General features: G+C 58.3%; 2 protein-coding genes across 2 annotated transcripts; one reads left to right on the top strand and one right to left on the bottom strand.

Moving 5' to 3' along the window:
- Nucleotides 1-356: 356 nt before the first annotated feature.
- LOC103126310 (transmembrane serine protease 2) lies at nt 357-9,150 on the top strand (the record flags this gene model as incomplete). The annotated part of the gene is made up of 6 exons (XM_060183936.1): nt 357-504; nt 789-964; nt 1,642-1,737; nt 2,619-2,761; nt 6,054-6,206; nt 8,068-9,150. Coding segments are annotated over 6 exons (728 nt in total), but the record flags the coding sequence as incomplete, so codon positions are not given.
- A 2,361-nt stretch (nt 9,151-11,511) lies between these two features.
- Nucleotides 11,512-26,782, bottom strand: LOC132536309 (interferon-induced GTP-binding protein Mx1-like). Its single transcript, XM_060183935.1, has 6 exons — nt 25,850-26,782; nt 22,037-22,178; nt 19,629-19,787; nt 18,042-18,118; nt 12,980-13,222; nt 11,512-12,035 (listed from the first exon to the last, which is right to left on the bottom strand). The coding sequence occupies exons 1-6, from the start codon at nt 25,919-25,921 to the stop codon at nt 11,805-11,807; spliced, it is 924 nt and encodes a 307-aa protein (XP_060039918.1). The 5' UTR covers nt 25,922-26,782; the 3' UTR covers nt 11,512-11,804.
- Between the last annotated feature and the right edge of the window lie 670 nt (nt 26,783-27,452).

Consider the following 27,452-nt stretch of genomic DNA (forward strand, 5'->3'; position numbering starts at 1 on the left):
GGGGGAGAGAAAGACAGACACCTGCAGACCTGCTTCACCGCCTGTGATGCGACGCCACTGCAGGTGGCAGCCTGGGACTCGAACCAGGATCCTTATGCCGGTCCTTGCACTTTGCGCCATGTGCTACCGCCTGACTCCCAATAAAATATTTAAAAAAAATAAGAAAATAAAGTCAAGGGGTCCAGGACTCAGGCTTACTGAGCCAGACCCAAGCAGGTGGTAGAGAGAGGCAGGACAGGGCTGGGGGTGGGGGAGCCCTTGGATGCTGGCAGAGGTGGGTGTGGGTGGCTGCAGCCCGTCTGCTCATGCCCGCCGTGTCCCGGTCTCCCCCCAGACTGTGGGGTCTCCAAGCTGAGCCGCCAGGGCCCGGATCGTGGGGGGGAGACCCGTGAGCCCGGGGGACTGGCCCTGGCAGGTGAGCCTCCAGGTGCAGCACACCCACGTCTGTGGGGGCTCCCTCATCACCCCCCAGTGGATCCTCACAGCCGCCCACTGTGTGGAGCAGTAAGTCGGGGTCCAGGGGCAGAGGGGGGCTCCATCTCCATGTAGGTCATCGGTGCCCAACCTGGGGAGGGGGCTTCCAGCAGAGGGAGACAGGCAGCCTTGAAACGGGGGTCCCTGGGGGCTGCTTCCCAGAGAGAAATCCAGTCCAGAAATGGGGTGGGGACCTCGGGGTGTGGGGAGTGTCCATGGAATCTGTGGGGGTTTCGGGGCGGGCAGGGTCTAGGTGGGGGGCAGACAGGAGCTCAGAGAGGGCGGGCGGCCTGAGCTGCACACCTCACCCCCAGGCCCCTGGACAACCCCCGGTACTGGACGGCCTTTGCGGGGCTGCTCAGCCAGTCGGCCATGCACTTCGGCCTGGGCCACCGCGTGGAGAGGGTCATCGTCCACCCCAGCTACGATTCGACCACCAAGAACTACGATGTAGCGCTGTTCAAGCTGCAGAGCCCGCTGGCCGTCAACAGTGAGTCCCCGGCTCCCTGGTCCTGTGCCCAAGACCCTTTGCATCTCTGTTTCTCTGACCCCCCACCTCTGGCCCCTCTGGCCACACTGCCACCCACACTGTCCCTTGGCCCCCTGCCTCTCTGCCCTTCTGTTCTCTGCCCTTATCCCCTGTCTGCCTGTCCCTGTCCCCTGTCCCTGCCCTCCTGTCCCCTGTCCCTGTCCCCTATACCTGTCCCATGCCCCCCTGCCCCTGCCCCTCTGCCCCTCTGATCCCTGTCTCCTGACCCCCTGTCCCCTGTCCCTTCCCCCCGTCCCCATCCCTGCCTCTGTCTCCTGTCCCCTGTCCCCTGCCCCCCATCCCCCTGCCCTCATCCCCTATATCTGTCCCTTGTGCCCTGTCACCATCCCTTGCCTTCCTGTCTTCTGTCCCCCTGTCCCCTGTCCTCCTGTCCTCTGAGAAGGCATAAGGTCAGGCTGGTGACCAGACCGTGGGGAGCTGGGTACAGAGCGGGGTCCCACCGCCTTCCTGCCTTAGTCCTTCACCTTGAGTCTGGGGTTGGGGGTGCCGGCTGCCCTGTTCTGGCAGCTGAGCTGGGTCACCTGGGCAGGGCGGCTCGGGGCCCCTGGACCTCTGGGAGGGGCAGCCTTCAGAACCTTCCAGGGCCTGGCCGCGGGCTCACGGGCCTCTCTCCACAGACTTCGTGCGGCCTGTGTGTCTGCCCAACCCCGGCCTGAGGCTGGAGCCCACCCAGCCCTGTTGGATCTCAGGCTGGGGTGCCACCTATGAGAAAGGTGAGGACCCCCACCCAAGGGTGCCCCAGGGCCGGTCTCCACGCATCCGGGGGTGGGGGTGTCCCGGCTCCTGGCCTCCAGTGTCCTTGTGCCTGAGTGTCCAGCTCAGGGCGAGGGTCAGCCGGGGGAGGGCGGCTCCATGAGGGCTGGGGGCAGCAGGGAGCTGGTCAGACCCAGACCCTGTCCTCAGGGACTTTCTGCTCACTTGGGGACACTGCCCTGCAGACAGACACCAGGGAGCAAAGGGCCAGACGGTTGCTTCTAGAGTCAGAGGGGCCTGGGGCTTTGTGAAGTGGTGGTCAGGGAAGACTTCCTGGAGGAGGTGCCATTAGAGTTCACCTATGGCGGCCTGGGCTGGGTAGCGGGGGGGGGGGCCTACCAGCCCACTGAGGACACTGGCTTCTCTCCTGAGGGAGACAGGGAGTGTGGGATGGGCATTCCTCAGTGCACAGAACACGGGAGGCTTGGAGCACGGGAGGGTCCTCTGGGGATCGTCTCCTCTGTCCCTGGAAAATGGTCCAGAGAGGAAGAGGGACATGCAAACACAGACAGTGGGTTCTGAAGAGCCCAGGGCTTGGGTGATGTTTACCTCTCAGCTCAAATGCCACCTTCTCCAGGAAGTCCTCCCTGACCATCTGCTTACAAGAGCCGGGTATGGTCTTGTTCCCTTGTTTCCCCATGTCCCCAGATGTCCCTGAGCAGACCGGAACTTTCCCAGCATGGGGCCAGGCCTAGAGGGAGGTCTAGAAACAGCACCAAGGGCAGGAAGGGTCCCTCCTGCAGATTGTAGGGTGGAGGTGTCAATGGTTGGGGGTGTGAGCACGGGAGCAACGCCTGCTCTCACCATGGAGTCCCTCTGTCTGTCCGTTCATCCACTACAGGAAAGACCTCAGACATGCTGAACGCTGCCCAGGTACGGCTCATAGAGCCAAGGAAGTGCAACAGCCGATACGTGTACAACGACCTGGTGACACCGGCCATGATCTGTGCCGGGGAACTGCAGGGGGGAGTGGACTCCTGCCAGGTGAGTAGCCTTGAGCCCTGAGCCCCTGAGCCCCTGAGTCCCTGAGCCCTGAGACCCTGAGACCCTGAGACCCTGAGCCCCAGAGCCCTGAGCCCCTGAGTCCTGAGCCCCTGAGCCCTGAGCCCCTGAGCCCTGAGCCCTGAGCCCCTGAGCCCCTGAGCCCCTGAGGCCCTGAGTCCCTGAGACCCTGAGCCCTGAGTCCTGAGCCCTGAGCCCCTGAGCCCCTGAGGCCCTGAGGCCCTGAGTCCCTGAGACCCTGAGCCCTGAGTCCCTGAGCCCCTGATCCCTGAGTCCTGAGCCCTGAGCCCCTGAGCCCCTGAAACCTGAGTCCTGAGACCCTGAGCCCCTGAGTCCTGAGTCCTGAGCCCTGAGACCCTGAGCCCTGAGTCCTGATTCCTGAGCCCTGAGTCCTGAGCCCCTGAGTCCTGAGTCCTGAGCCCTGAGTCCTGAGACCCTGAGCCCTGAGTCCTGAGCCCTGAGCCCTGAGCCCCTGAGCCCCTGAGCCCCTGAGCCCTGAGTCCTGAGTCCTGAGCCCCTGAGCCCCTAAGCCCCTGAACCCTGAGTCCAGAGACCCTGAGCCCCTGAGACCCTGAGTCCCTGAGCCCTGAGCCCCTGAGACCCTGAGTCCTGAGCCCCTGAGCCCCTGAGCCCGAGCCCCTGAGCCCCTGAACCCCTGAGCCCCTGAGCCCCTGAGTCCTGAGCCCTGAGTCCTGAGCCCCTGAGTCCTGAGTCCAGAGCCCTGAGCCCTGAGACCCTGAGCCCTGAGTCCTGAGTCCTGAGCCCTGAGTCCTGAGCCCCTGAGCCCCTGAGCCCCTGAGCCCCTGAGCCCCTGAGCCCCTGAGCCCCTGAGCCCCTGAGCCCCTGAGTCCCTGAGCCCTGAGACCCTGAGCCCCTGAGCCCTGAGTCCTGAGCCCTGAGCCCCTGAGCCCTGAGTCCTGAGCCCTGAGCCCCTGAGCCCTAGGTCCTGAGACCTGAGCCCCTGAGCCCTGAGTCCTGAGCCCTGAGCCCCTGAGCCCCTGAGTCCCTGAGCCCATGAGCCCTGAGCCCCTGAATCCTGAGCCCCTGAGCCCCTGAGCCCTGAGCCCCTGAGTCCCTGAGCCCTGAGCCCTGAGACCCTGAGCCCTGAGTCCTGAGCCCTGAGCCCATGAGACCCTGAGCCCCTGAGCCCTGAGCCCTGAGTCCTGAGCCCTGAGCACCTGAGCCCCTGAGCCCTGAGCCCCTGAACCCTGAGTCCTGAGCCCCTGAGCCCCTGAGCCCCTGAGTCTCTGAGCCCTGAGCCCCAGAGCCCCTGAGCCCCTGAATCCTGAGTCCCTGAGCCCTGAGTCCCTGAGCCCTTGAGCCCCTGAGCCCTGAGTCCTGAGTCCCTGAGCCCCTGAGCCCTGAGTCCTGAGCCCCTGAGCCCCTGAGCCCTGAGCCCTGAGACCCTGAGCCCCTGAGCCCCTGAGCCCCTGAGCCCTGAGCCCCTGAGCCCTGAGCCCCTGAGCCCTGAGTCCTGAGTCCTGAGTCCCTGAGCCCTGAGTCCTGAGCCCCTGAGCCCCTGAGCCCTGAGCCCTGAGCCCCTGAGCCCCTGAGCCCCTGAGTCCCTGAGCCCTGAGCCCTGAGCCCCTGAGCCCTGAGTCCTGAGTCCTGAGCCCCTGAGCCCTGAGTCCTGAGCCCCTGAGCCCCTGAGCCCCTGAGCCCCTGAGCCCCTGAGCCCTGAGCCCCTGAGCCCTGAGCCCCTGAGCCCTGAGTCCTGAGTCCTGAGTCCCTGAGCCCCTGAGCCCTGAGTCCTGAGCCCCTGAGCCCCTGAGCCCTGAGCCCTGAGACCCTGAGCCCCTGAGCCCCTGAGCCCCTGAGCCCCTGAGCCCTGAGCCCCTGAGTCCCTGAGCCCTGAGCCCTGAGCCCCTGAGCCCCTGAGCCCCTGAGCCCTGAGCCCTGAGACCCTGAGCCCATGAGACCCTGAGCCCCTGAGCCCCTGAGCCCCTGAACCCTGAGCCCCTGAGCCCCTGAGCCCTGAGCCCTGAGCCCTAAGCCCCTGAGCCCCTGAACCCTGATCCCCTGAGCCCCTGAGCCCTGAGCCCTGAGTCCCTGAGACCCTGAGCCCCTGAGCCCCTGAGTCCTTGAGCCCCTGAGACCCTGAAACTCTGAACCATGAGCCCCTGAGTCCTGAGCCCTGAGCACCTGAGCCCCTGAGCCCTGAGCCCCTGAGCCCTGAGCCCCTGAGCCCTGAGCCCCTGAGCCCCTGAGCCCCAGAGCCCCTGAGCCCCTGAATCCTGAGTCCCTGAGCCCTGAGCCCCTGAGCCCCTGAACCCCTGAGCCCTGAGCCCTGAGTCCTGAGTCCTGAGTCCCTGAGCCCTAAGCCCTGAGCCCCTGAGCCCTGAGTCCTGAGTCCCTGAGCCCCTGAGCCCTGAGCCCCTGACCCCTGAGCCCCAGAGCCCCAGAGTCCCTGAGTCCTGAGCCCTGAGTCCTGAGTCCCTGAGCCCCTGAGCCCCTGAGACCCTGAGCCTCTGAGCCCCTGAGCTCCTGAGTCCCTGAGCCCTTGAGCCCCTGAGACCCTGAGCCCTGAGTCCTGAGTCCCTGAGTCCCTGAGCCCCTGAGCCCCTGAGCCCTGAGTCCTGAGTCCTGAGCCCCTGAGCCCTGAGTCCTGAGCCCCTGAGCCCCTGAGCCCCTGAGCCCCTGTGCCCTGAGCCCCTGAGTCCCTGAGCCCTGAGTCCCTGAGCCCCTGAGTCCCTGTGCCCTGAGTCCCTGAGCCCCTGAGCCCCTGAGCCCCTGAGTCCCTGAGCCCTGAGCCCCTGAGCCCCTGAGTCCCTGTGCCCTGAGTCCCTGAGCCCCTGAGTCCCTGTGCCCTGAGTCCCTGAGCCCCTGAGTCCCTGTGCCCTGAGTTCCTGAGCCCTGAGTCCCTGAGCCCTGAGCCCCTGAGCCCCTGAGCCCCTGAGCCCCTGAGCCCCTGAGCTCTGAGTCCTGAGCCCCTGAGTCCCTGTGCCCTGAGTCCCTGAGCCCCTGAGTCCCTGTGCCCTGAGTCCCTGAGCCCCTGAGTCCCTGTGCCCTGAGTTCCTGAGCCCTGAGTCCCTGAGCCCCTGAGCCCCTGAGCCCCTGAGCCCCTGAGCCCCTGAGCTCTGAGTCCTGAGCCCTGAGTCCCTGAGCCCCTGAGCCCCTGAGCCCCTGAGCCCCTGAGCTCTGAGTCCTGAGCCCTGAGTCCCTGAGCCCTGAGTCCCTGAGCCCCTGAGCCCTGAGCCCTGAGTCCCTGGGGTAGGGGCACCTGTCCCTGTTGCCATGGTCTGAGCCCCTGCCCCATCCCTTGGTGTGTCCCCAGGGTGACAGCGGAGGCCCCCTGGTGACCCAGAAGAACAGCCTGTGGTGGCTGATAGGTGACACCAGCTGGGGCTCGGGCTGTGCCAAGGCCAACAGGCCCGGCGTGTATGGCAATGTCACGGTGTTCGCAGACTGGATCTACCGGCAGATGCGGGTGAGGTGACAGGGGACAAGCCCTCTGCGGCCACCCCCACACCTGGCCCCAGGGCTCGGGCGTCCTCATGGTCTTGGGTCACACTCAGCCCAGCCCCCGCTCCCCCTAGACAGAAGCTGTCCAGGAAGGCCATGCTCAAGGCTCTGGGTTCGAAACCAGGCATCACACGGGAACACTGTGGGTGGGGGAGCTGTGCTGTGGTGTCTCCCTCTTTTCTCTCTCTCTCTCTCTCTCTCTCTCTCTCTCATTCTCTCAATAAGGAATGAAACACTGGGGCCCTAGTACTAAGCCCAAGGATCCAGGTTCAAGCCCCTCTCTCACCACATCCCTTACAAACGGTGAAGCAGGTCTGCAGGTATCTATCTCTCCCTCTCTCCCTCTCCTCTCTCAAATCCTCTCCATCCTGCCCAATAGAATGAAAAAAATGGTCACCAGGAGCAGTGGATTTGTAGTGTCAGCACTGAGCCCCAGTGGCAACCCTGGAGGCAAAAAAAAAATTAAAAAATAAAAAGAGCAACATAGGCGTGAAGCAGCCACCCTGGGTTTGCTCTGTGGTGATTATCATGCAGGACGGAGGCCCTGGGTTCCCTCCCCAGAGCCACGGCGGAGCAAAAGGAAAAAGAAATTATTTCACCAGAGTCCTCCTTCCTCTTAGTTCTTTATTATTATTTATTTATTCCCTTTTTGTTGCCCTTGTTTTTTTATTGTTGTAGTTATTATCGATGTCATTGTTGTTGGACAGGACAGAGAGAAGTGGAGAGAGGAGGGGAAGACAGAGAGGGGGAGAGAAAGACAGACACCTGCAGACCTGCTTCACCGCCTGGGAAGCGACTCCCCTGCAGGTGGGGACCAGGGCCTTGAACCCGGGTCCTTGTGTGTGGCAACATGTGTACTCTACTGAGTGCATCCCCACAGTCATTCTGTATTTTCTTTTCTTTTTTTTTTTTTAATACTTCTTAGATTTTTAAAAATTTTTACTTTTATTCCTTTTTGTTGCCCTTGTTGTTTTTATTGTTGTAGTTATTATTGTTGTTGATGTCATTATTGTTGGATAGGACAGAGAGAAATGGAGAGAGGAGGGAAAGACAGAGAGGGGGAGAGAAAGACAGACAGACACCTGCAGACCTGCTTCACCGCCTGTGAAGCGACCCCCCTGCAGGTGGGGAGCCGGGGGCTCGAACCGGGATCCTTACGCCTGTCCTTGCGCCTGTATTTTCTTTTCTTTCTGCTTAAACACAGGGGGAGCTAGGGACCTGGGGGAGATGCCCTCCAGGGACGCTGGGTGTGATCTTCACAGTCTCACTGACTCTGCACACACACACACACACACACACACACACACCCCAAGTGGTGTCTGAGGGCAGCCGGGAGGGACAGGACACGCTGCCCCTTGCCGGCTCTTCTGGCCCTCATCCCGTCACCTCAGCTCTCTCCTGACTCCCACCCCTGAGGGAGGCCCGGCAGACAGAGCCATGGCTGCAGCGTCAGCAGGCCCGGCTCCCCTCACTCCCGTCAGGGACCACAGGGCTGTGGCCTGGCGCTGCGGCCCCTGCATCTGAGGAGTCCCAGGTCTCTGCTGGCCTTGCGGAGTAACCAGCCTGCGGGCCGCATGGGCCCTGTGGCAGATATGAACCTGGCCACCCCCCAGCACCCACAGTGCTGCCCTAGGCTACCTCAACTCGAACCCAGAGCCTCAAGCATGCCAGGCAGGCCCTCTGGCCACCTTCCCACCTGGCTTGGCTTCAGAGACCACCGCCCCCCCCCCCGTACGGTCAAATTGCTGCCCTGGGCCCTCGGTGTCTCCTGGGGTTGGGGAGAGCACCTTGGGGCTGGGGTCCTCACAGCACACCCCTCCCCACAGGCCTACAGCTGACCAGCACAGCCCAGCTTCCACTCCACTCCACGCCAGGCACCGGGGCGCTGGCCCTGCTCCCCGCTCACAGAAGTGATCTCAAGGTCCTTGCATTTGATGAAACGGGGCTCTCCAGGGTTCTGTGGGGGTACACGGCACCCTCCGCATGACCCCTGTACTCTGACCCCATGCCCCCAGTCTGGGGACCCTCACTGGACGGGGACCCCGAGGTGACAGCCGGGCCCTAGGGACCCTCCTCTGAGCCAACATGCAGGGCCGCCTCTGGAAGCAGATCTGGACACCTCAGCTGAGCCGGGACAGAGACGCCGGGCCAGGCAGCCCCACATGGGATCCCCTGCCGTCCCTTCCGGAGCCTGGCTGCCCACAGGGGTGCTGAGCCTCTCCATGGTCCCGGGATGGCTGCAAGAGAAGGGACCCTCCCCTGTTCCCCCCCCCCCCCCATGCTCAGGGCCAGACAAAGATGCCAGAGAGCTTTATGGTTCTTACGCAGGTGTGCTGACCTGGATGGAGTGAGGGGTGGGGGGGCTGGACTCTGCAGCCCACCACTGGCCTCCCTCACCCCTCAGAGACTGAGGCACCCACCCCCTCGGCCTCAAGGTGCCTCCCCGGACCTGCTGATGACAGGAAATCGGGGTGTCTGGCTAATCAGGGATGTGTGATTGAAGCCACATTCTCTGCCATGTCCCCATGTCGCTACCTCTGCACCTGGGTGTCCGCTCCTCCCTGTCCCCAAGCACGTCCTCCCTCCTGAAGTCACTGTGCCCCTGGCCGCATGTGCCTGAGCTGCGCTTACAGAGGGGTGGCACCTGATGGAACGTTCCGGAAGGGAAAGCAGGCCAAAGGCCAGAGGCGTCCCCGGCTGCAGCGGGCGAGAGGAGAGGGGGTGTGCGTCCACAACTCTGTGGCTGGTCCCCTGGAGCCTTCCAGAAACAGGGCTGACATGGCAAAGGTGGTCTCCTGACACACACTCCCACTCCCGGCTGCTCCGTCCCTTGCCACCACAGTCTGTCACCTGTAAAATTCACCTGTGACATACTGTACAAATAAATCAAGCACTTTCCCAGCTCTGTGGAGTCTGCGGGTGTGCCTAGTGAGCTGTCGGCCGGCTGGCCTTGCCCATGGGGTGGGAGGTGGGATGCAGGTCGGAGCCCCACGGGCTGGTGAGCTGGGTCCTCAGGACCCTCCTGTGGGCACTGTCCTGAGAATGACACTGGACAGACAGGGCTGGGAGTTGGGCCTTGTAAATGATGTCCAATTAAAACGGCTTGTCAAGACAAAAGATAAGGAGTTGAAGCAAGGCATTTATTCTTTTGCAAAAGGGTGTGCAGACGACAAGGGCAGACAACAGGGGCAGGTGGCAGACAGCAGGCAGCAGGCAGCAGGCAGCAGGGAGCAGGGAGCAGGGAGCAGGCAGCAGGCAGCAGGCAGCAGGCAGCAGGGAGCAGGCAGCAGGGAGCAGGGAGCAGGCAGCAGGGAGAAGGCAGCAGGGAGCAGGCAGCAGGCAGCAGGGAGCAGGCAGCAGGGAGCAGGCAGCAGGGAGCAGGGAGTAGGCAGCAGGGAGCAGGCAGCAGGGAGCAGGCAGCAGGGAGCAGGCAGCAGGGAGCAGGGAGCAGGCAGCAGGGAGCAGGCAGCAGGGAGCAGGGAGTAGGCAGCAGGGAGCAGGCAGCAGGGAGCAGGGAGTAGGCAGCAGGGAGCAGGCAGCAGGCAGCAGGGAGTAGGCAGCAGGGAGCAGGCAGCAGGCAGCAGGCAGCAGGGAGCAGGCAGCAGGGAGCAGGGAGTAGGCAGCAGGCAGCAGGGAGCAGGGAGTAGGCAGCAGGGAGCAGGCAGCAGGGAGCAGGGAGCAGGCAGCAGGGAGCAGGGAGTAGGCAGCAGGGAGCAGGGAGTAGGCAGCAGGGAGCAGGGAGCAGGGAGTAGGCAGCAGGGAGCAGGCAGCAGGGAGCAGGGAGCAGGCAGCAGGGAGCAGGGAGTAGGCAGCAGGGAGCAGGGAGCAGGCAGCAGGGAGCAGGGAGTAGGCAGCAGGGAGCAGGGAGTAGGCAGCAGGGAGCAGGCAGCAGGGAGCAGGCAGCAGGGAGTAGGCAGCAGGGAGCAGGCAGCAGGCAGCAGGGAGCAGGGAGCAGGCAGCAGGGAGTAGGCAGCAGGGAGCAGGGAGCAGGGAGTAGGCAGCAGGGAGCAGGCAGCAGGGAGCAGGGAGCAGGCAGCAGGGAGTAGGCAGCAGGGAGCAGGCAGCAGGGAGCAGGGAGCAGGCAGCAGGGAGTAGGCAGCAGGGAGCAGGCAGCAGGGAGCAGGGAGCAGGCAGCAGGGAGTAGGCAGCAGGGAGCAGGGAGCAAGGAGCAGGCAGCAGGGAGCAGGGAGTAGGCAGCAGGGAGCAGGCAGCAGGGAGCAGGCAGCAGGGAGTAGGCAGCAGGGAGCAGGCAGCAGGGAGTAGGCAGCAGGGAGCAGGCAGCAGGGAGCAGGCAGCAGGGAGCAGGGAGCAGGCAGCAGGCAGCAGGGAGCAGGCAGCAGGGAGCAGGGAGTAGGCAGCAGGGAGCAGGCAGCAGGGAGCAGGCAGCAGGGAGCAGGCAGCAGGGAGCAGGCAGCAGGGAGTAGGCAGCAGGGAGCAGGCAGCAGGCAGCAGGGAGCAGGCAGCAGGGAGCAGGGAGCAGGCAGCAGGGAGCAGGGAGTAGGCAGCAGGGAGCAGGCAGCAGGGAGCAGGGAGTAGGCAGCAGGGAGCAGGCAGCAGGGAGCAGGCAGCAGGGAGTAGGCAGCAGGGAGCAGGCAGCAGGCAGCAGGCAGCAGGGAGCAGGGAGCAGGGAGTAGGCAGCAGGGAGCAGGGAGTAGGCAGCAGGGAGCAGGCAGCAGGGAGCAGGGAGTAGGCAGCAGGGAGCAGGCAGCAGGGAGCAGGCAGCAGGGAGTAGGCAGCAGGGAGCAGGCAGCAGGCAGCAGGCAGCAGGCAGCAGGGAGCAGGCAGCAGGGAGTAGGCAGCAGGGAGCAGGGAGCAGGGAGCAGGCAGCAGGGAGCAGGGAGTAGGCAGCAGGGAGCAGGGAGCAGGGAGTAGGCAGCAGGGAGCAGGGAGTAGGCAGCAGGGAGCAGGCAGCAGGCAGCAGCGTGCCCCCCCCCAATCTTTCACACCTGATGCAGACAGACCTGTCTCCCCCACCCCTGGCTGGGCTTCAGAGCTCACAGCCTCCTGGTTATCTAAGTCAGGAAAGGAAGAGAGTCTGAGGGTCCCTACTGGAGGATGAGCAAGGAGATATTACCTGACGTAAAGAATACAGAAGTAGTGGGGCGGGGGGAGATAGCATAATGGCTGTGCAGAGACTCTCCTACCTGAGGCTCCAAGGTTCAACCCCCTGCACCATCACCAACCAGAGCTGAGCAGTGCTTTTGTTAAACAAACAGACAAACATACAGACCTAGTGAGTTTATAGAAAAAGTATTTTTATACTAAACAATTGTTTTATTCATGTTCCTTTGAAGAGATCTAACCATCTTACAGGGCCTGGGAGATCAGCAGGCTGGCCACAGCTGGGCAGGGCTGGGATCTGGGCAGAGCCTGGGAGGTAGGCAGGCTGGGAACAGCTGGGCAAGGCCTGGGGATGGGCAGGTTGGGCAGGGCCTGGGAGTGGGCAGACTGGGCACAGCTGGGCAGGGCCAGGGAAGTGGGCAGGTTGGGCACAGCTGGGCAGGGCCGGGGACGTGGGCAGGCTGGGAGCTGGGCACTCTGAGAGCTGGGCAGGGCCGGCCCACTAGGCGGGGAACTTGGCCAGGCGTCGCCGAGCCTGCTCCAGCCTCGCCAGCTGCGCCTTGAGGCACTTCCTCCTGTCCCTGGTGTCGCTGCGTTCCCTGAGGAGCATGTCGTAGCCGTCCTTGTTCTGCAGCAGCTGCAGCATGGCCCTCTGCAGCTGCTGGCTGAAGGTCTGCAGAGTGTAGAACTGGATGATGAGCGGCACGTGGCTGGAGATGCGGCTGCCGGTCTCCTGCGGGGAAAGAGAGACGGAGGGTCAGGTCAGGCAGAGCAGCAGGGCCCGGCACCCTGCAGCCACCTGACTCCATCTGCTGGGCAGATTTGAGAACCGTCGGGGCGGAGGATCAGAGAGGACACTGACGTTTTGCGGCGAGGGGCTGTGCAGACCGATCGGGGCTGTAGGCAGAAACCCAAGGAACCCCTTCCCTTCTGAGGAGCTGAGGGAGGGTCTTCCCACCTGGCCCGGCCACCTCCGAATCTCCCCTCTGCTGTGCAAGGCTGTCCCGCACCCCGCTAGTCTCCCGGCCTCCTGCGGCCTGCTTCCTTCAGAGAAATCTCTGGGCAAGGAGGAGATGAAGCCACCGGGGGGGGGGGGGGGCTAGGAGACGCTGGGGACGAGGCAGGCACTTGTGATGGCTCTGGGGAGTCAGGGGATGGACAGACGTGTGACGGGGGGACCAAGGATGGGAGTGGGGCAGGGGCTGCGCCCAAGTAAGGAGAGGACAGAGACAGAGGCTGACAGCTATAGCATTCTGTCTGTCCAGTGCTCCTGCCCCTCACTCACCTGTCCATATCCCACCCACCCACCCATCCATCCATGCATCCATCCATGCATCCATCCATCCATCCATCCATCCACTCATCCCTTTCTTCCTTCCTTCCTTCCTTCTTCCCTTCCCCTTTCCCTCTTGACTTCTGGCTGTCTCTACCGGATAATAAGTCAGCAAAGATAATCCCAAAACTGATCTGAGGGAGCTGTGTGATGACCTCATACTCCACCCGCTGCACTGCGGATGCTACACCGGGACAGCAAGCAGGTGGCTGGGTGGCAGAGCGCAGTGCTGGCATGCCAGGCCCCTCACCTCCTCACGTGCCAGAGGCTCCGTACCCCCCCCCCACACACACACACCAGTAGACAGAAAGCTCAGTGCCTCTTCGAGGTGCTGGCAGACTCACCTGGTAGTAAGCAGCCAGGTGCTGGAAGATCTCCTGGGCTGAGGACTCCTGGGAAGAATGGGAGTGCGCCAAGTGTCTGTGCGATGTCGCCCCCTCCTCCTCCTCCTCGTCCTCACGGACCTTCTCCAGGGCCTCGCGGTAGGTGTGGTCCTGGCAATAGATGGTCTGCTCCATCTGGAAGTGGAGCCGGATGGACTTCTCAGCTTCCCTTTCCTGCTCCAGCATGATGTCGTCGATCTTGGACTGAAGCAGAAGGACAGACAAGGCGCTTCGCTCAGGAGGTGGGCAAAGGTGCAGAGATCCGGCGCTGGGCCTCCAGGACTGGATGCCGGGCCCCCAGCCCCGTGCGCGGCTCAGGGCTGAGAGATGAGCTTCAGACTCGCCTGCCGTGAAGGCAGAGGGCTGGGGCCGGCAGTTAAGAGGGTGTGACGCGGCCAGAACTTCTGCAGGGTGTTTACTGGTTTGTTTGTTCGTTTGTTTTGCCTCCAGTCACCGGGGCTCGGTGCTGGCACTACCAATCTACTGCTCCTGGTGGCTGTTTTGTTTTTCCATTTTACTGTACACGACAGAGAGAAATTGAGAGAGGAGGGGGAGAAAGAGAGGGAGAGATAGAGAGACACCAGCAAAGACACCTAACACGTGAAGCTTCCCCACTGCAGGTGGGGAGCCGGGGGCTTGAACCGGGATCCTTGTATGTGTCCTTGCGCTAGTACCGTGTGCTTAATCAGGTGCACCGACCACCCAGCCCCTGAGTGTTTGTCACCGGAGTCTGCGTCACACCAGAGCACGGGGGGGGGGACCTCAGAAGTATCCCCCAGGGGACACAGATGAGGACAGCGAGTACCAGCCTCCTGGGCACCGCCGTGCCACTCTCTGGCCATGCAGGGGCTGTTCATGGCTGGCCTGAGAATTCCCCGGTGCCCTGCAAGAACAGGACCTGCAGCCAGAGGGGGCAGGAGAGACTGCAGGCGTCAGCGATGCTGTGCTTTGTGCAGGGCTGCTCAGGAACCAGGGAAGTGGTTGACTCCACGATGATACAATACCTGGGGGTAAATCTCACAAAAGAGGCGGAGGACCTTTTTAAGGAAAACTGTGAAGCATTGTTAAAAGAAATAGAAGATGATACAAAGAAATGGAAGCATATCCCCTATTTGTGGATTGCAAGAATAAATCTCATTAAAATGGCAACTCTGCCAAAAGCAATCTACAGATTCAGTGTGATTCCCTTAATAATCCTAATGATTTATTTCAAGGAAATTGAACAATGTATTAAAAAATTCACACAGAACTATCAAAAAGCACAAACAGCAGGAGCACTCCCGAGGAAAAAGAAGAAAAAGGGAGGCACCACAATCCATGACTTCAGTTTATATTACAAAGCAACAATAGTTAGAACAGTGTGGTATTGGAGCAAACACAACTGGGCAAAGGGACCAAAGCAACAGGATGGAGAGCCCAGAACAGGCACAGACCCAGTAGATACAATAAAGGGGCCAGAACTGCCCAGCGGGGAAAAGAAATTCTCTTTAACAAGTGGTGTTGGGTGAACTGGGCAACCACGTGCAGAAAAATGAACTGGACCAGTACCCACCACCATGCACCAAAATTAACTCAAAAATGGATCAAAGCTCCGGATATTAGATCTCAAACCACAAAATACATAGGAGAATACATCGGTGAGAGATTTCAGGACCTGAAGATTAAAGACATATTTGGAGACTCCACCCCATGGGCAAGGGAAACAAAAAAAAGAATGAATAAATGGGACTATATCAAATTAAAAAGCTTTTACATATCAAAAGAAAATTCCACATGGATAAACAGGAAACCCAGCAAGTGGGAAAAGATATTTGCACACTATACTTCAAACAAGCAGTTGATATGAAACATCTCTACCGAGAGCCCTACAGCTCAACAAAAAGAAAAAGAACAACCAACAAAAATACAGGCAGAAGATATGAACAGATGGTTCTCTAAAGAAGAGATACACACGGCCCACAGACATATGCAGGAATGCTCCAGTTCACTCATCACTAGAGAAATGCAGATCAAAACCTCACTGAGATTCCGCCTCACACCTGTGAGAAGGGCTGCACCAATAAAACAAGATGAGAAGTGCCGGGTGGTGGCGCACCTGGTTGAGTGCACAGCTTGCTGTGTGCAAGGACCCAGATTCGAGCCCCAGGTCCCCACCTGCAGGGGGAAAGCTTTGTAAGTGGTGAAACAGGTCCCAGGTTGCCGGGCTAGTGACGTGCGCGTGCGAGAGATGATCCAGGAACCAAGCCTGTGGCAGTGAGGCAATTCCAATCTTTATTGATCAGAGAGCCAAGGCTTTTAAAAGGCAGATCCGGAAGTGACAAGTCAGAAACGGAAATGACTTGGCGTGGTTTGGAAAGGGGCAAAGAAAGGCAAAAGGGGGCTGGGAAAAGTAGGAACTTCCTTAGCAACTGTTGCGAGGATTCTAACTGGTAGGATTAATAATTCCCTGCAGGCAGGGAGGGTCTTGAGGGTAGAAAGAAGACAGATCAAAGGAATGGAAAGGGTGGGGGTCTTTCAGGCAAAACAATGATTATGCAGATAGGCCATAGCATCAGGAATGCAGGTGGAGCAGGGGGAGCTGGCTTAATGTTTTAAGGAATCCCAGGCTCCTGGAGGCAGAAAAATGCAGGGTGCTTTGTGAGGCAGAGAGTCTAATAAGAGGAGGCAAACCTTTGGAGTCCTTGTGTCCATCCTCACTCGACCTCTCAGTAGAGAGAGAGACTGACAGGATAGATGCACCCCTCAGGTCAAGCCCTGCCAAGCTCAACCACATCCTCACAATTTTCCTACACCAGGTGTCTGTCTGACTCTCTCCCTCTACCACCAGCTTCCCTCTTGATGTATGGCTGTCTCTATCCAATAAATAAAGACAATAAAATAAAATAAAAACAACAGAAGTGTTGGAGAGGATGTGGAGAGAGAGGAACTCTACTGCAGTGCTGGTGGGATGCAGACTGGGGCAGCCACTCTGGAGAAGAGTGTGGAGAAGCCTTAAACAAATGCAAGTGGAGACACCAGAGGACCCAGCAATCCCAGTGCTAGGCATACACCCCAATGATAAAGTAGCACTGACTCAAGGGGATACAGGCACCCAGTGTTCATAGCGGCTTTATTCAAAATAGCAAAAGCCTGGAGACAGCCAAAATGCTCTTTGACAGATGACTGGAGAAAAAAGTCATGAGACATACGCTCAATGGAATATTACTCAGCAATAAAAAAAGATGATCTCGGGTCCTTTGGGATACAGTGGATGGAACTGGAGAAGATGAAGCTCAGTGACACAAGTCAGGAGGGGAAGGACCCTGCAGAGTGGTTTCACTCATTGCAGAATATAGGCAATTGAAAATATAAATATGCAAAAAACAATTTGTCAACCTATTTCCAAGACTGTGGGAGTATCATAGTGATTATCTACCAGGTGGGGTTCGGGGACACAACCTTTGGTGATGGGAATGGTGAGAAAAAAGAAGTGAGAGAGAGTGATCTTGTCCATAACATTGTTCAGCATTGATTCTATTTTAGCAGTGATAAAAAAAAGAAAGAAAGAAAGAAAGAAAGAAAGAAAGAAAGAAAGAAAGAAAGAAAGAAAGAAAGTAGTTCAGCAGGGAAAGCCCCAACGCGTCAACAGGTAGCAGACGTTATAATCCAGGGGTCACAGCATGAAGGGATCGGGGTCTCCAACAGGGGGGACTTCTCACAAGGCCACCGAGAGATCAGGCTCCCTGCACAACTCACAGGGCCCCGCATTTCAGAGCTGTTCCTGGCACCCATGCCAGCTTAGGACCCATGGGAGGCCCTCACACATCTGGCCCCTGGGAAGCGGGGGTGGGAGGCAGTAGCCCAGGTAGGGTCACCCTTTACCCCCACCCTCCGGAGCCCAGAAACCCCACAGGCTCTGTTCTCGGGTCTGAAGGCTCCGACAACTTCTTTAACAGAACTTTCCACCCAGTGAGGAGACTCACATGCTCCCCAGGGGTTGAAGGGATCTCTCTCTCTCTCTCTCCATCATATGCTCTTAAAATGATAGTGTTAGGAGCTGGGCAGTGGCTCAGTGGGTTAAGTGCAGGTGGCGCAAAGCACAAGGACCGGAGTAAGGATCCCGGTTCAAGCCCCTGGCTCCCCACCTGCAGGGGAGTCGCTTCCCAGGCGGTGAAGCAGGTCTGCAGGTGTCTGTCTTTCTCTCCCCCTCTCTGTCTTCCCCTCCTCTCTCCATGTCTCTCTGTCCTATCCAACAATGACAACATCAATAATAGCAACAACGATAAATAACAAGGACAACAAAAGGGGAAAAAATAGAAAAATGATAGTATTTTGGGGCACCTCGTGTGTGTGGCATTGGGGGGTTCCAGTAATCTCTCTGGGCAGGGCTTCCTGCCTGGGGCTCAAGACACTATAGATTCCAGGAACGTGGAACTTGTGGAAGCTGACTGACTGACTTTTGTCTAAGAGCCTTGTCCGCATCACGGAGATCTGTTTGAGGTCACAAAACACCCAAGTTGCCAAAGCAATTCTGAGAGGGGAAAGTGAGGCATAAGAATGGAGGAGTCTGGGACAGCATCAGGTTGAAAAGCTTCTGCAAACGAAGTCACCACCCAGATAAAGAAACCCCTCACAGGATGGGGAAGGCCTTCCCATGCAAGACCTCAGACAAGAGGCTAGAAACCAAACTATACAAAGAGCTCACTAAACTCGGCAACAAGAAAAACATTGACTCCATCCAAAAATGGGGGGAGGACATGGGCAGAAGATTCACCACAGAAGAGATCCAAAAGGCTGAGAAACACATGAAAAAATGCTCCAAGTACTAATTATCAGAGAAATGCAAATAAAGACAACAATCAGATCCCACTTCACTCCTGTGAGAATGTCAGACATCAGAAAAGGGAACAGCAGCAAATGCTGGAGAGGGTGTGGGGTCAAAAGACCCTCTTGCACTGCTGGTGGGAATGTCAGTGGGTCCAACCCCTGTGGAGAGAGTCAATTAATTAAATAATAACAATAACCCAAATCTGCTTGGTCTTACCTTGCAGGTTCTGAGAAGGTTGAAAAATTCATTGAAATTCTTTTCTGAAATATTTGTGAAGGCCACTCTGATTATGCCTGAAGAAAGGAAGAAGGGGGAGTTCAGAACTGGAGGATTCTTTTTTTAAAAAATATTTTATTTAGTTATTCCCTTTTGTTGCCCTTGTTGCAGTTATTATTGTTGTTGTTGGACAGGACAGAGAGAAATGGAGAGAGGAGGGGAAGACAGAGAGGAGGAGAGAAAGACAGACACCTGCAGGTGGGGAGCCGGGGGCTCGAACTGGGATCCTTAAGCCGGTCCTTTGTGCTTTGTGTCACCTGCACTTAACCTGCTGCACCACCGCCCGACTCCTGTGAACTGGAGGATTCTTTGATAATCTCAGTGGATCAGGAAACATGAGAAGGCAAACTGGCCAGAAGGAGCTGCCCCTCACCCCCCACGCTCACCCCCTTTCCTGTCCTCTCTGCCCTGGAGGGAGGCTGTTTTTCTGAGACAGAGGTCCTGAGCCCATAGCACGTCTTGGGTCTAGAAGGAAGTGTCTCTCGTTCTAAGCGGTGGGTGTTTGGGGCCGCAGTGAGCTTGGGGGCGGGAGGGACACCGGTGTGCAGAGCCCCATTAGAAGCCCTGCACCACCCCCTCACCAGCACCCTGAGCAGGGCAGAGGGGGCTGGAGACGCGGTCGACGGTGGGCCAGATCCCATGACCGAGCAGAGGATCCGCAGGCCTGAGGCCTCGGGTTCGACCCTCAGGAGCACTTGTGTCACAGTGGCTCTCCGGTCCTCCCCCTAGTTCCTAAGGAAGTGTCTTTTCTGATTCATTCATTCACTCATTTGATAGCACAGAGAGAAACTGAGAAGTAACAGGAGACAGGAAGAGAGCCGGGGGCACCCGCAGCCCTGCTTCACAGTTCCTGAATCTCCCCACCCGCAGGTGGGGGCCAGGGGCTTGAACCTGGGTCTTTGGTCACTGTGATGTGTGCTCAACTGGGTGTGTCACTGCCTGGCCCCAAGTAACGAAATACCACAAAGAACAGCTGACCAGGGCCGGGCCTCAGCACACCTCTCTGAGCACACACATGCTACCGTGTGTCAGGACCTGGGTTCAAGCCCCGGGTCCCTGCCTGCTTCACGAAGGGTGGAGCAGGGCGGCAGGTGTCTCTCTGTCTCTCCCTCTCCGTCTCCTCTCCCTCTGCCAGAAGAACCTCTAAGTGACAGAATTCAGAGTCCCTCGGGCTGGGGAATACCCAGTGCCAGGAGGGTGGTGCGGCCCAGCTTCCGGGACAGGAGCCCCGGCGGCCCTGCCAGTCCTTGGCCCCGGGCCTCTGCATCTCGTACTGCAGGTAGGTCGAGGGCAGGCGAGCCCTTCCTGACAGGCCAGCTGAGGGCCGGCGGGCCTGCTCCTGGCTTCCATGAGCAGCCTGTGGGACAGAGCACGGGAGCAAAAGGGCGCAGCGGAACCTGTCTGCAGCACCCAGGACCTGTCTGGCCCCCCAGGTGGAGAGAGGCGCCCACTGGGAGGAGAGCTGCGCGGGTGGCGCGGGCCTGGGTCCGAGCCTGTCCGAGCCCCAGAAGTCAGAGCGAGCCTCACCTGTGACGGTGTGGAGCATGTCCACCGAGGGCCCCTCCAGGCGTTGGATCTGCTTCTTGACGATATTCTCGAAGGTCTTGTAATTCACGAAGCCCGGCAGTTCGCGGCCGCGGTGATGGTTCTCGAACTTGCAGACTTCCTTGCGCATAGTCTCGCGGCCTAGCAGACAAGAGCTGGGGCTGGTTTCCCAAGGCCGCGCTTTGTTTGTTCGTTTGAATTATGTGCAAAGAAGCCAGGACTGATGGTCCCCACGCTCATTCCTCAAAGGGGAAGTGGCCTGTCTGAAGGGGCCGGGCGGGGGTGTACCCGGCTAAGCACGCGCAGCACTATGTGCAAGACTCTATGCAAGGATCTGGGTTCGAGCCCCTGGTTCCCCACCTGCAGCGGGGTTGCTTCTCTCTCTCTCTCTCTATTTATCTATCTCTCACTCCTCTCTCAATTTCTCTCTGTTCTATCCAATACAATGGAAAAAAATGGCCATCAGGAGCAGTGGATTAATAGTGTTGGCACCAAGCCCAGAAATAACCCCGGAGACAAAAAACAAAGGAACAAACAAACATAAAAAAGTATTAAAATCAATAAAATTAGGGGTCGGGCGATAGTGCAGCAGGTTAAGCACACATGGCTCCAAGAGCAAGGGCCGGCATAAGGATCCCGGTTCGAGTCCCTGGCTCCCGGCCTGCAGAGGAGTCACTTCACAGGCAGTGAATCAGATCTGCAGGTGTCTGTTTTTCTCTCTCTGTCTCTGTCTTCCCCTCCTCTCTCCATTTCTCTCTGTCCTATCCAACAACAATAACAATAATAATAGTAACCACAACAATGATAAAACAAGGGCAACAAAAGGGGAAAAAAATAGCCTCCAGGAGCAGTGGGTTCATGGTGCAGACACCCAGCCCCAGCAATACCCCTGGAGGCAAAAAAATTACTATAAATAAATAAATAGATAAATAAAATTAAACTCTACTTGGGGGAGGGGCCGGGTGATGGCGCACCTGGTTGAGTGCACACATTACCATGCACAAGGACCCGGGTCCGAGCCCACAGGAGTCCCCACCTCCAGGGGGCAGGCTTCACACGTGGCAAAACAGGGCTGCGGGTGTCTCTCTCTTTCTCTCTCCCTCTCTGTCTCCCCTCTTCTCAACTTCTCTCCGTCCTATCTAGTGAAAAGAAAAAAAAAGACTTCCGGAAGCGGTCGATCCGTAGAATTTCATTTTTCATTTCTTCGTTCTATCGCTTCTCAGCCAGACCAGGCGCTAGGCATAGGAGTGGCCAGGGAAGCTCTCCCAGCGCGTCTGGCTCGGACCTGCCCTGCGGCATAAGCAGCCCGCGGCCTGGCTGGTCCGCGAGGCCGGCGGAGGCCTGTGACTCCTCAGACCCGGGATCGGTCGGCGGGGCCAGAGCTCCGGGCTGCACAGGGAGTGGGCGCTGAGGCCGCAGACCTGCCAGGCCTCCTCAGGCCCTCGGCGTGTTATTCAAAGTCAAGACGGAACTGAAAACAGAGCGTCCATGCAAACCAGAGGGCGGGTGGCGCTAACCCACGCACTGCACTTCCACGCCCCTTGTGAGCTTTACTGGTGGCCACCGGGGCGCCTGCTGCGGCTCCCTGCCAGCCAAGATTTTCTCCTTTTCTGTTTTATCGGACAGGACAGAGAGACACTGAGAGAAAAGGGGGGAGATGGGGCGGGAGAGAGACGGAGAGATTCCTGCAGCCTTGCTTCAGCGCCTGTGAGGCTTCCCCCTGCAGTTGAGGACCGGGGATTTGAACCCGGATCCTTGTGCTTGGTGGCCTGTGCGCTCAACCAGGAGTGGCACTGCCGCAGCTGCCGCCTGGCCCCCTTTCCTGCTCCATCGCGTCCCTTCAAACCCCATCTGCTCCCTAAGGCCACGGCACTTCCCGCTGATCTAACGTGCCCTCAGCTCCTCTGCTGTCTCTCCTGACTAAGAAGAGGCAAGGAGCCCAGGGGCCTCACTCCTCCAGGACGGAAGGTGTGCCCCCCACCGGCGTCCAAGGGTCCAGAGGTAGGTCTTTGGGCGGCTGTTTATTTGAACGTGGCTCTTCAGGGCGGCTGGAGTCACGGGGCCCAGAGGAGCAAAGCCTGGCCTGGCCGGTTAGGATGGAGTCCGCCTGGGCCATGCGGTTCTGACTGAACCACCAAGGATGTCACCCACATGCCCCGTGGGGCCATTCACCATCAGAGGAGGTGGGGATTCTTCCAGAAGCCAAGATGGCTTTGGGCCAGTTGGCCTGCGCTTGCTGTGAGGCCCCCGAGCCCGAGCCCGGAGCGGAGCAGCACGCGAAGCCTGCAGGCCGGGCTCAGGGGCACAGGACGCAACAGATGGTCTCTGCGTTGTGGACGCCTCCCTCCTGCCACCCAGGACCCCCCCACCCCCACTAGCCTGGGACTCACCTGTTTGGAAATTGTCTGTGATCAGCTGGCTCCACTTGTGGAACTCTTTCCGGATCCTGTTGAACAGCCGGATGTTGCTGCCCTCCACGTGCTCCTCTCCCTGCACCAGAGCCATGGCGTCCTGGCTGAACACGTTGATTTTCTGCCGAGAAGGAGACACGCACGTGTGAGAAGAGACACGGCCCACACATCGATATGGACGTGTCCGGGAGGGCGCGTGCAGGCAGATGCGGGGGCCTCTGTCTCTGCAGACTAAGAGCCTGTCGGAGACACTGCCTACTGACTGTGAACAGAAGGGATCATGGGACAGCAACATAATTAGCATGCGGCTGGCATCCAGAGCAGGTGGGGACAAAGGCGCCTCCTCACTGCTGGTGGGAATGTCACTGGGTCCAGCCCCTGTGGAGAGCAGCCTGGAGAACTCTCAGAAGGCTACAAATGGACCTGCCCTGTGATCCTGCAATTCCTCTCCTGGGGATGGATCCTAAGGAACCCAACACACCCATCCAGAAAGATCCGTGTGCACCTGTGTTCACAGCAGCACAATGTGTAACAGCCAAAACCTGGAAGCCACCCAGGTGTCCAACAACTGATGAGTGGCTGAGAAAGCTGTGGTCTAGATACACAGTGGAATACTACTCAGCTGTAAAAAATGGTGACTTCACCTTCTTCACCTTATCTTGGATGGAGCTGGAAGGAATCCTGTGAAGTGAGATCAGCCAGAAAGAGCAGGATGAAGACGGGATGGTCTCACTCATGGACAGAAGTGTTGAAATAAGAACAGGAGAGGAAATACCAAGCAGAACTTGGCCTGATGTTGGTGTCTGGCACTGCTGGGGTTCATGTGGGGTGGCTCCAGCCGGGAGGTAAGCTTACCGACCCTCTCTCACCAGCTCTGGGGACTGCGTGATAAAGAAAGAGGGCTCGGGGAGCATCCTGGTACAAACACCAGTTTCATTTGAGGGTGGGCTTGGGTATATATAGAGAGTTAAACAAAGAACAGTTTTCACATATGTCAGAAATTACAGGTTTCTTAAAGGTCAGCTTGCCCCTGTGGTAGGGGGCTGGTATGACAAGAATTGATGTGATACATAAAGGTCAAGACAGTTATTCTCCATGATGCAGGCAGGTTAATTATCCAAAGGCATTTGAGAGAAGCATAGGGGTTAAAGCAGTAAGGTGAGGTAGAGAGAAGATAAAAAAAGCTTGATGTAAATCACAGATATCAAAGACCATAAGGAAATAGGAGTTCTGGGGTTTCTCTGTCTGGTGTTGGGGGGTATATGACAGAGCGTGTTCTCCTTTGTGATCAAAAGGTGCAGTGGATGTGTGAACTTTGAGTGAAGCCTCAAGCAGGCAGCCATGTGTCCTGCTGCTAGCAGGGGAAACTAAATGTGAGAGGCCTGCAGGCTTTCTGTGAGCTTGAGAGACTAACAAGGAGAAACTGAGTCTGGGAGACGTTTCCCTCTTGGCTCATCTCTATAAGGAGAGAGGCTAACAAGTGGGGTGTCTTTCCAGACCTCCATGAGAGGATGGGAGAGCTCCCCTAAGCTCCACCAAGCTGCCACACAGTCCCACAGGGCACCAAGCACAGCCTCTGGGGTGTGTGGGGTGGAGGTGGGGTGTTCAGGTCCTGGAACTTGATGGCAGAGGAGGACCCAGGAGTGTGTGTGTGTGTGGGGGGGGAGCGAGAGTGTGATGGGGAAAACCGAGAATGTGACACATGTACAAACAACTGTATCTCACTGTCGACAGTCAGCCATTAATCCCCCGTAAAGAGAAAAGAAATGAATAGCAGGCTGGGGAGACAGCATGATGGTTATGCAAAACTCTTTCAAGCCTGAGGCTCCGAAGTCCCGGGTTCAGTCCCCAGCACCACCATAAGCCAGGCGGAGCAGGGCTCTGGTCGCCCTCTCTGTGTATCTTTCTCTCTGTGTATCCCTCTTTCACTACAAATCAATAAAATATTTTTTTAAAAAAAAGGAAAAATGAAAAGCACAAAGGTGCGTCAATTGCAAGGGACTGTGGGTCTGGGGGGTGGCTGCGGCAAGCCGCTGGGCAGGGCAGGTGCAGGGCAGGGCAGGGCAGGGCAGGGGCAGATTCAGTGCAGGACAGGGCAGATTCAGGGCAGAGAGAGGGCAGATTCAGAGCAGATTCAGGGCAGATTCAGGACAGATTCAGAGCAGATTCAGGGCAGATTCAGGGCAGATTCAGAGCAGATTCAGAGCAGATTCAGGGCAGATTCAGAGCAGATTCAGGGCAGATTCAGGGCAGATTCAGAGCAGATTCAGGGCCAATTCAGGGCCAATTCAGGGCAGATTCAGAGCAGATTCAGGGCAGATTAAGAGGAGAGTCTGGGCATATTCAGAGCAGATTCAGGGCAGACTCAGAGGATATTCAGAGCAGATTCAGGGCAGATTCAGAACAGATTCAGGGCAGATTCAGAGCAGATTCAGGGCCTATTCAGGGCCAATTCAAGGCAGATTCAGAGCAGATTCAGGGCAGATTCAGAGCAGATTCACGGCAGATTCAGGGCAGATTCAGAGAAGATTCAGAGCAGATTCAGGGCAGATTCAGGGCAGACTCAGAGAATATTCAGAGCAGTTTCAGGGCAGATTCAGGGCAGATTCAGGGCAGATTCAGAACAGATTCAGGGCAGATTCAGAGCAGATTCAGGGCCTATTCAGGGACAATTCAAGGCAGATTCAGAGCAGATTCAGGGCAGATTCAGAGCAGATTCACGGCAGATTCAGAGAAGATTCAGAGCAGATTCAGGGCAGATTCAGGGCAGATTCAGGGCCAATTCAGGGCAGATTCAGAGCAGACTCAAGGCAGATTCAGAGGAGAGTCTGGGCAGATTCAGGGCAGATTTAGAGCAGATTCAGGGCACAGTCAGAGCAGATTCAGGGGAGAATCAGGGCAGATTCAGAGCAGAGTCAAGGCAGATTCAGAGCAGATTCAGGGCTGATTCAGGGCAGATTCAGAGCAGAGTCAGAGCAGATTCAGGGCAGATTCAGAGCAGATTCAGGGCTGATTCAGGGCTGATACAGGGCAAATTCAAGGCAGATTCAGATCAGATTCAGGGCAGATTCAGAGCAAATTCAGGGCAGATTCAGGGCAGATTCAGAGAAGATTCAGAGCAGAGTCTGGGAAGATTCAGAGCAGATTCAGGGCTGATACAGGGCCGATTCAGGGCAGATTCAGGGCAAATTCAGGGCAGATTCAGAGCAGATTCAGAGCAGATTCAGGGCCAATTTAGGGCCAATTCAGAGCAGATTCAGAGGAGATTCTGGGCACATTCAGAGCAGATTCAGGGCAGATTTAGAGCAGATCTAGGGCAGAGTCAGAGCAGATTCAGGGCAGATTCAGAGCAGATTCAGGGCAGAGTCCGGGCAGATTCAGGGCTGATTCAGGGCTGATTCAGGGCTGATTCAGAGCAGATTCAGAGCAGATTCAGGGCAGATTCAGGGCTGATTCAGGGCAGATTCAGGGCAGATTCAGAGCAGAGTCAGAGCAGATTCAGAGCAGAGTCAGGGCAGAGTCAGGGCAGATTCAGAGCAGATTCACAGCAGATTCAGGGCAGATTCAGGGCTGAATCAGAGCAGATTCAGGGCAGATTCAGGGCAGATTCAGGGCAGATTCAGAGTAGATTCAGGGCAGATTCAGAGCAGAGTCAGGGCAGATTCAGGGCAGATTCAGAGCAGATTCAGGGCACAGTCAGGGCAGATTCAGAGCAGAGTCAGGGTCATGCAGGCCCTTCCCGGACCAAACTCGACTCGGGTGTCTGTTCCACGGAGGACCGGCCTGACTCACGTCTATCAGGAAGACCATCTGTCCCATCTCGTCGTCCGGCACGTCTCTGCCACAGGTCTCCAGCTCCTCCATGACCTTCTGGTGTTTGTCCCTGATGAGGTCTCCCAGCAGCGGCAGAGTTTTCTGTGGGGAAACGGGCCTGTCAGGGTGCGTGAGCAGGGCACCCCGATGGCAGGCCTCCTCTCCAGAGCCCGGACGAGGGGCCGGGGGTCCGAGGGTCTGGCCGGCTGCTCTGTCTCTCTGTGCGGACCGCGAGCTGTTTCTGGGCTGAGGCGGCTACGTCAGGGCTCCGCCCAAGCTTTCCGAGCTGAGCTCAACCCTCCTCTTCCTCTCTCTCACCTCCCTCAGTGAATACTGAGAACTGTCTGAGGCGGCAGGTGCTAGTGCACCGGGTCAGAGCACACAGCACTGAGGGCAGGGTCCTGCACAAGATTAGGGTTCGAGCCCTCGCTCCCCACCTGCAAGGGGGGCACTTCACCAGCGGTGAGGCAGGGCTGCAGGTGTTTGTCTGTCTCTGTCTCTCTGTCTCCCCCTCCATCACAATTGCTCTCTGTCCTGTCCAATAAGATAGAAAAATGGCCGTCTGGAGCAGCGGATTCACAGTGCTGCCAGAGCCCCAGTGATCACCCTGGAGGCAAAACCCAAACCAAACAAATACAAAGCAATGTTCACAAGTGCCTGAGCAGAGCTGACAGAATAGCTCACCGGGACAGACAGACAGACAGACACACACAGGGTGTGGCCCGGCTCCCAAGGCGGTAAGGGAGCTTCAGTGCTATGGCCTCTCCCTGCCTCTCCCCTGTGCACCTTCTAAGAGCACAGAGTAGAAAGGGGCCTGGGAGGAGCCGCCCCTCAGCCCCTCAGCACTCAGCCCCTCAGACCATCAGCTCTCAGCCCCACAGTCCTCAGCGTCTCTGCCTTCAGCCCTCAGCCTCTCAGCCCTCAGCCCCTCATCCCTCAGCCCCTCATCCCTCATCCCTTCAGCCATCAGCCCTCATCCCCTCATCACCTCAGCCATCAGCCCTCATCCCCTCAGCCCTCATCCCCTCAGCCCTCATCCCCTCATCCCTCAGCCCCTCATCCCCTCATCCAAACAGCCCTCATCCCCTCAGCCCTCATCCCTCAGCACCTCATCCCTTCAGCCCTCAGCCCCTCATCCCCACATCCCCTCATCCCTCAGCCCCTCGTCCCCTCAGCCCTCATCCCCTCAGCCCTCAGCACTCAGCACCTCATCCCCTCAGCCCTCATCCCCTCAGCCCTCATCCTCTCAGCCCTCATCCCCTCATCCCTCAGCCCTCATCCCCTCAGCCCTCATCCCCTCAGCCCTCATCCCCTCAGCCCTCATCCCCTCAGCCCTCATCCTCTCAGCCCTCATCCTCTCAGCCCTCATCCCCTCATCCCTCAGCCCTCATCTCCTCAGCCCTCATCCTCTCAGCCCTCATCCCCTCATCCCTCAGCCCTCATCCCCTCAGCCCTCATCCTCTCAGCCCTCATCCCCTCATCCCTCAGCCCTCATCCCCTCAGCCCTCATCCTCTCAGCCCCTCATCCTCTCAGCCCTCATCCCCTCATCCCTCAGCCCTCATCTCCTCAGCCCTCTCCCCT

This window comes from Erinaceus europaeus, unplaced genomic scaffold (genome assembly GCF_950295315.1).
Source record: "Erinaceus europaeus unplaced genomic scaffold, mEriEur2.1 scaffold_1130, whole genome shotgun sequence".
NCBI lineage: Eukaryota > Metazoa > Chordata > Mammalia > Eulipotyphla > Erinaceidae > Erinaceus > Erinaceus europaeus.

Excerpts from the sequence above, each read along its gene's own strand:
- LOC132536309 (XM_060183935.1), bottom strand. The coding sequence starts at position 25,921 with ATGGAGGAGCTGGAGACCTGTGGCAGAGACGTGCCGGACGACGAGATG. Across the intron at positions 19,788-22,036 it reads CACAGACAATTTCCAAACAG|GCCGCGAGACTATGCGCAAG; the intron begins GTGAGTCCCAGG and ends CTTGTCTGCTAG. Across the intron at positions 12,036-12,979 it reads ACCTGGCTGCTTACTACCAG|GAGACCGGCAGCCGCATCTC; the intron begins GTGAGTCTGCCA and ends CTTTCCCCGCAG.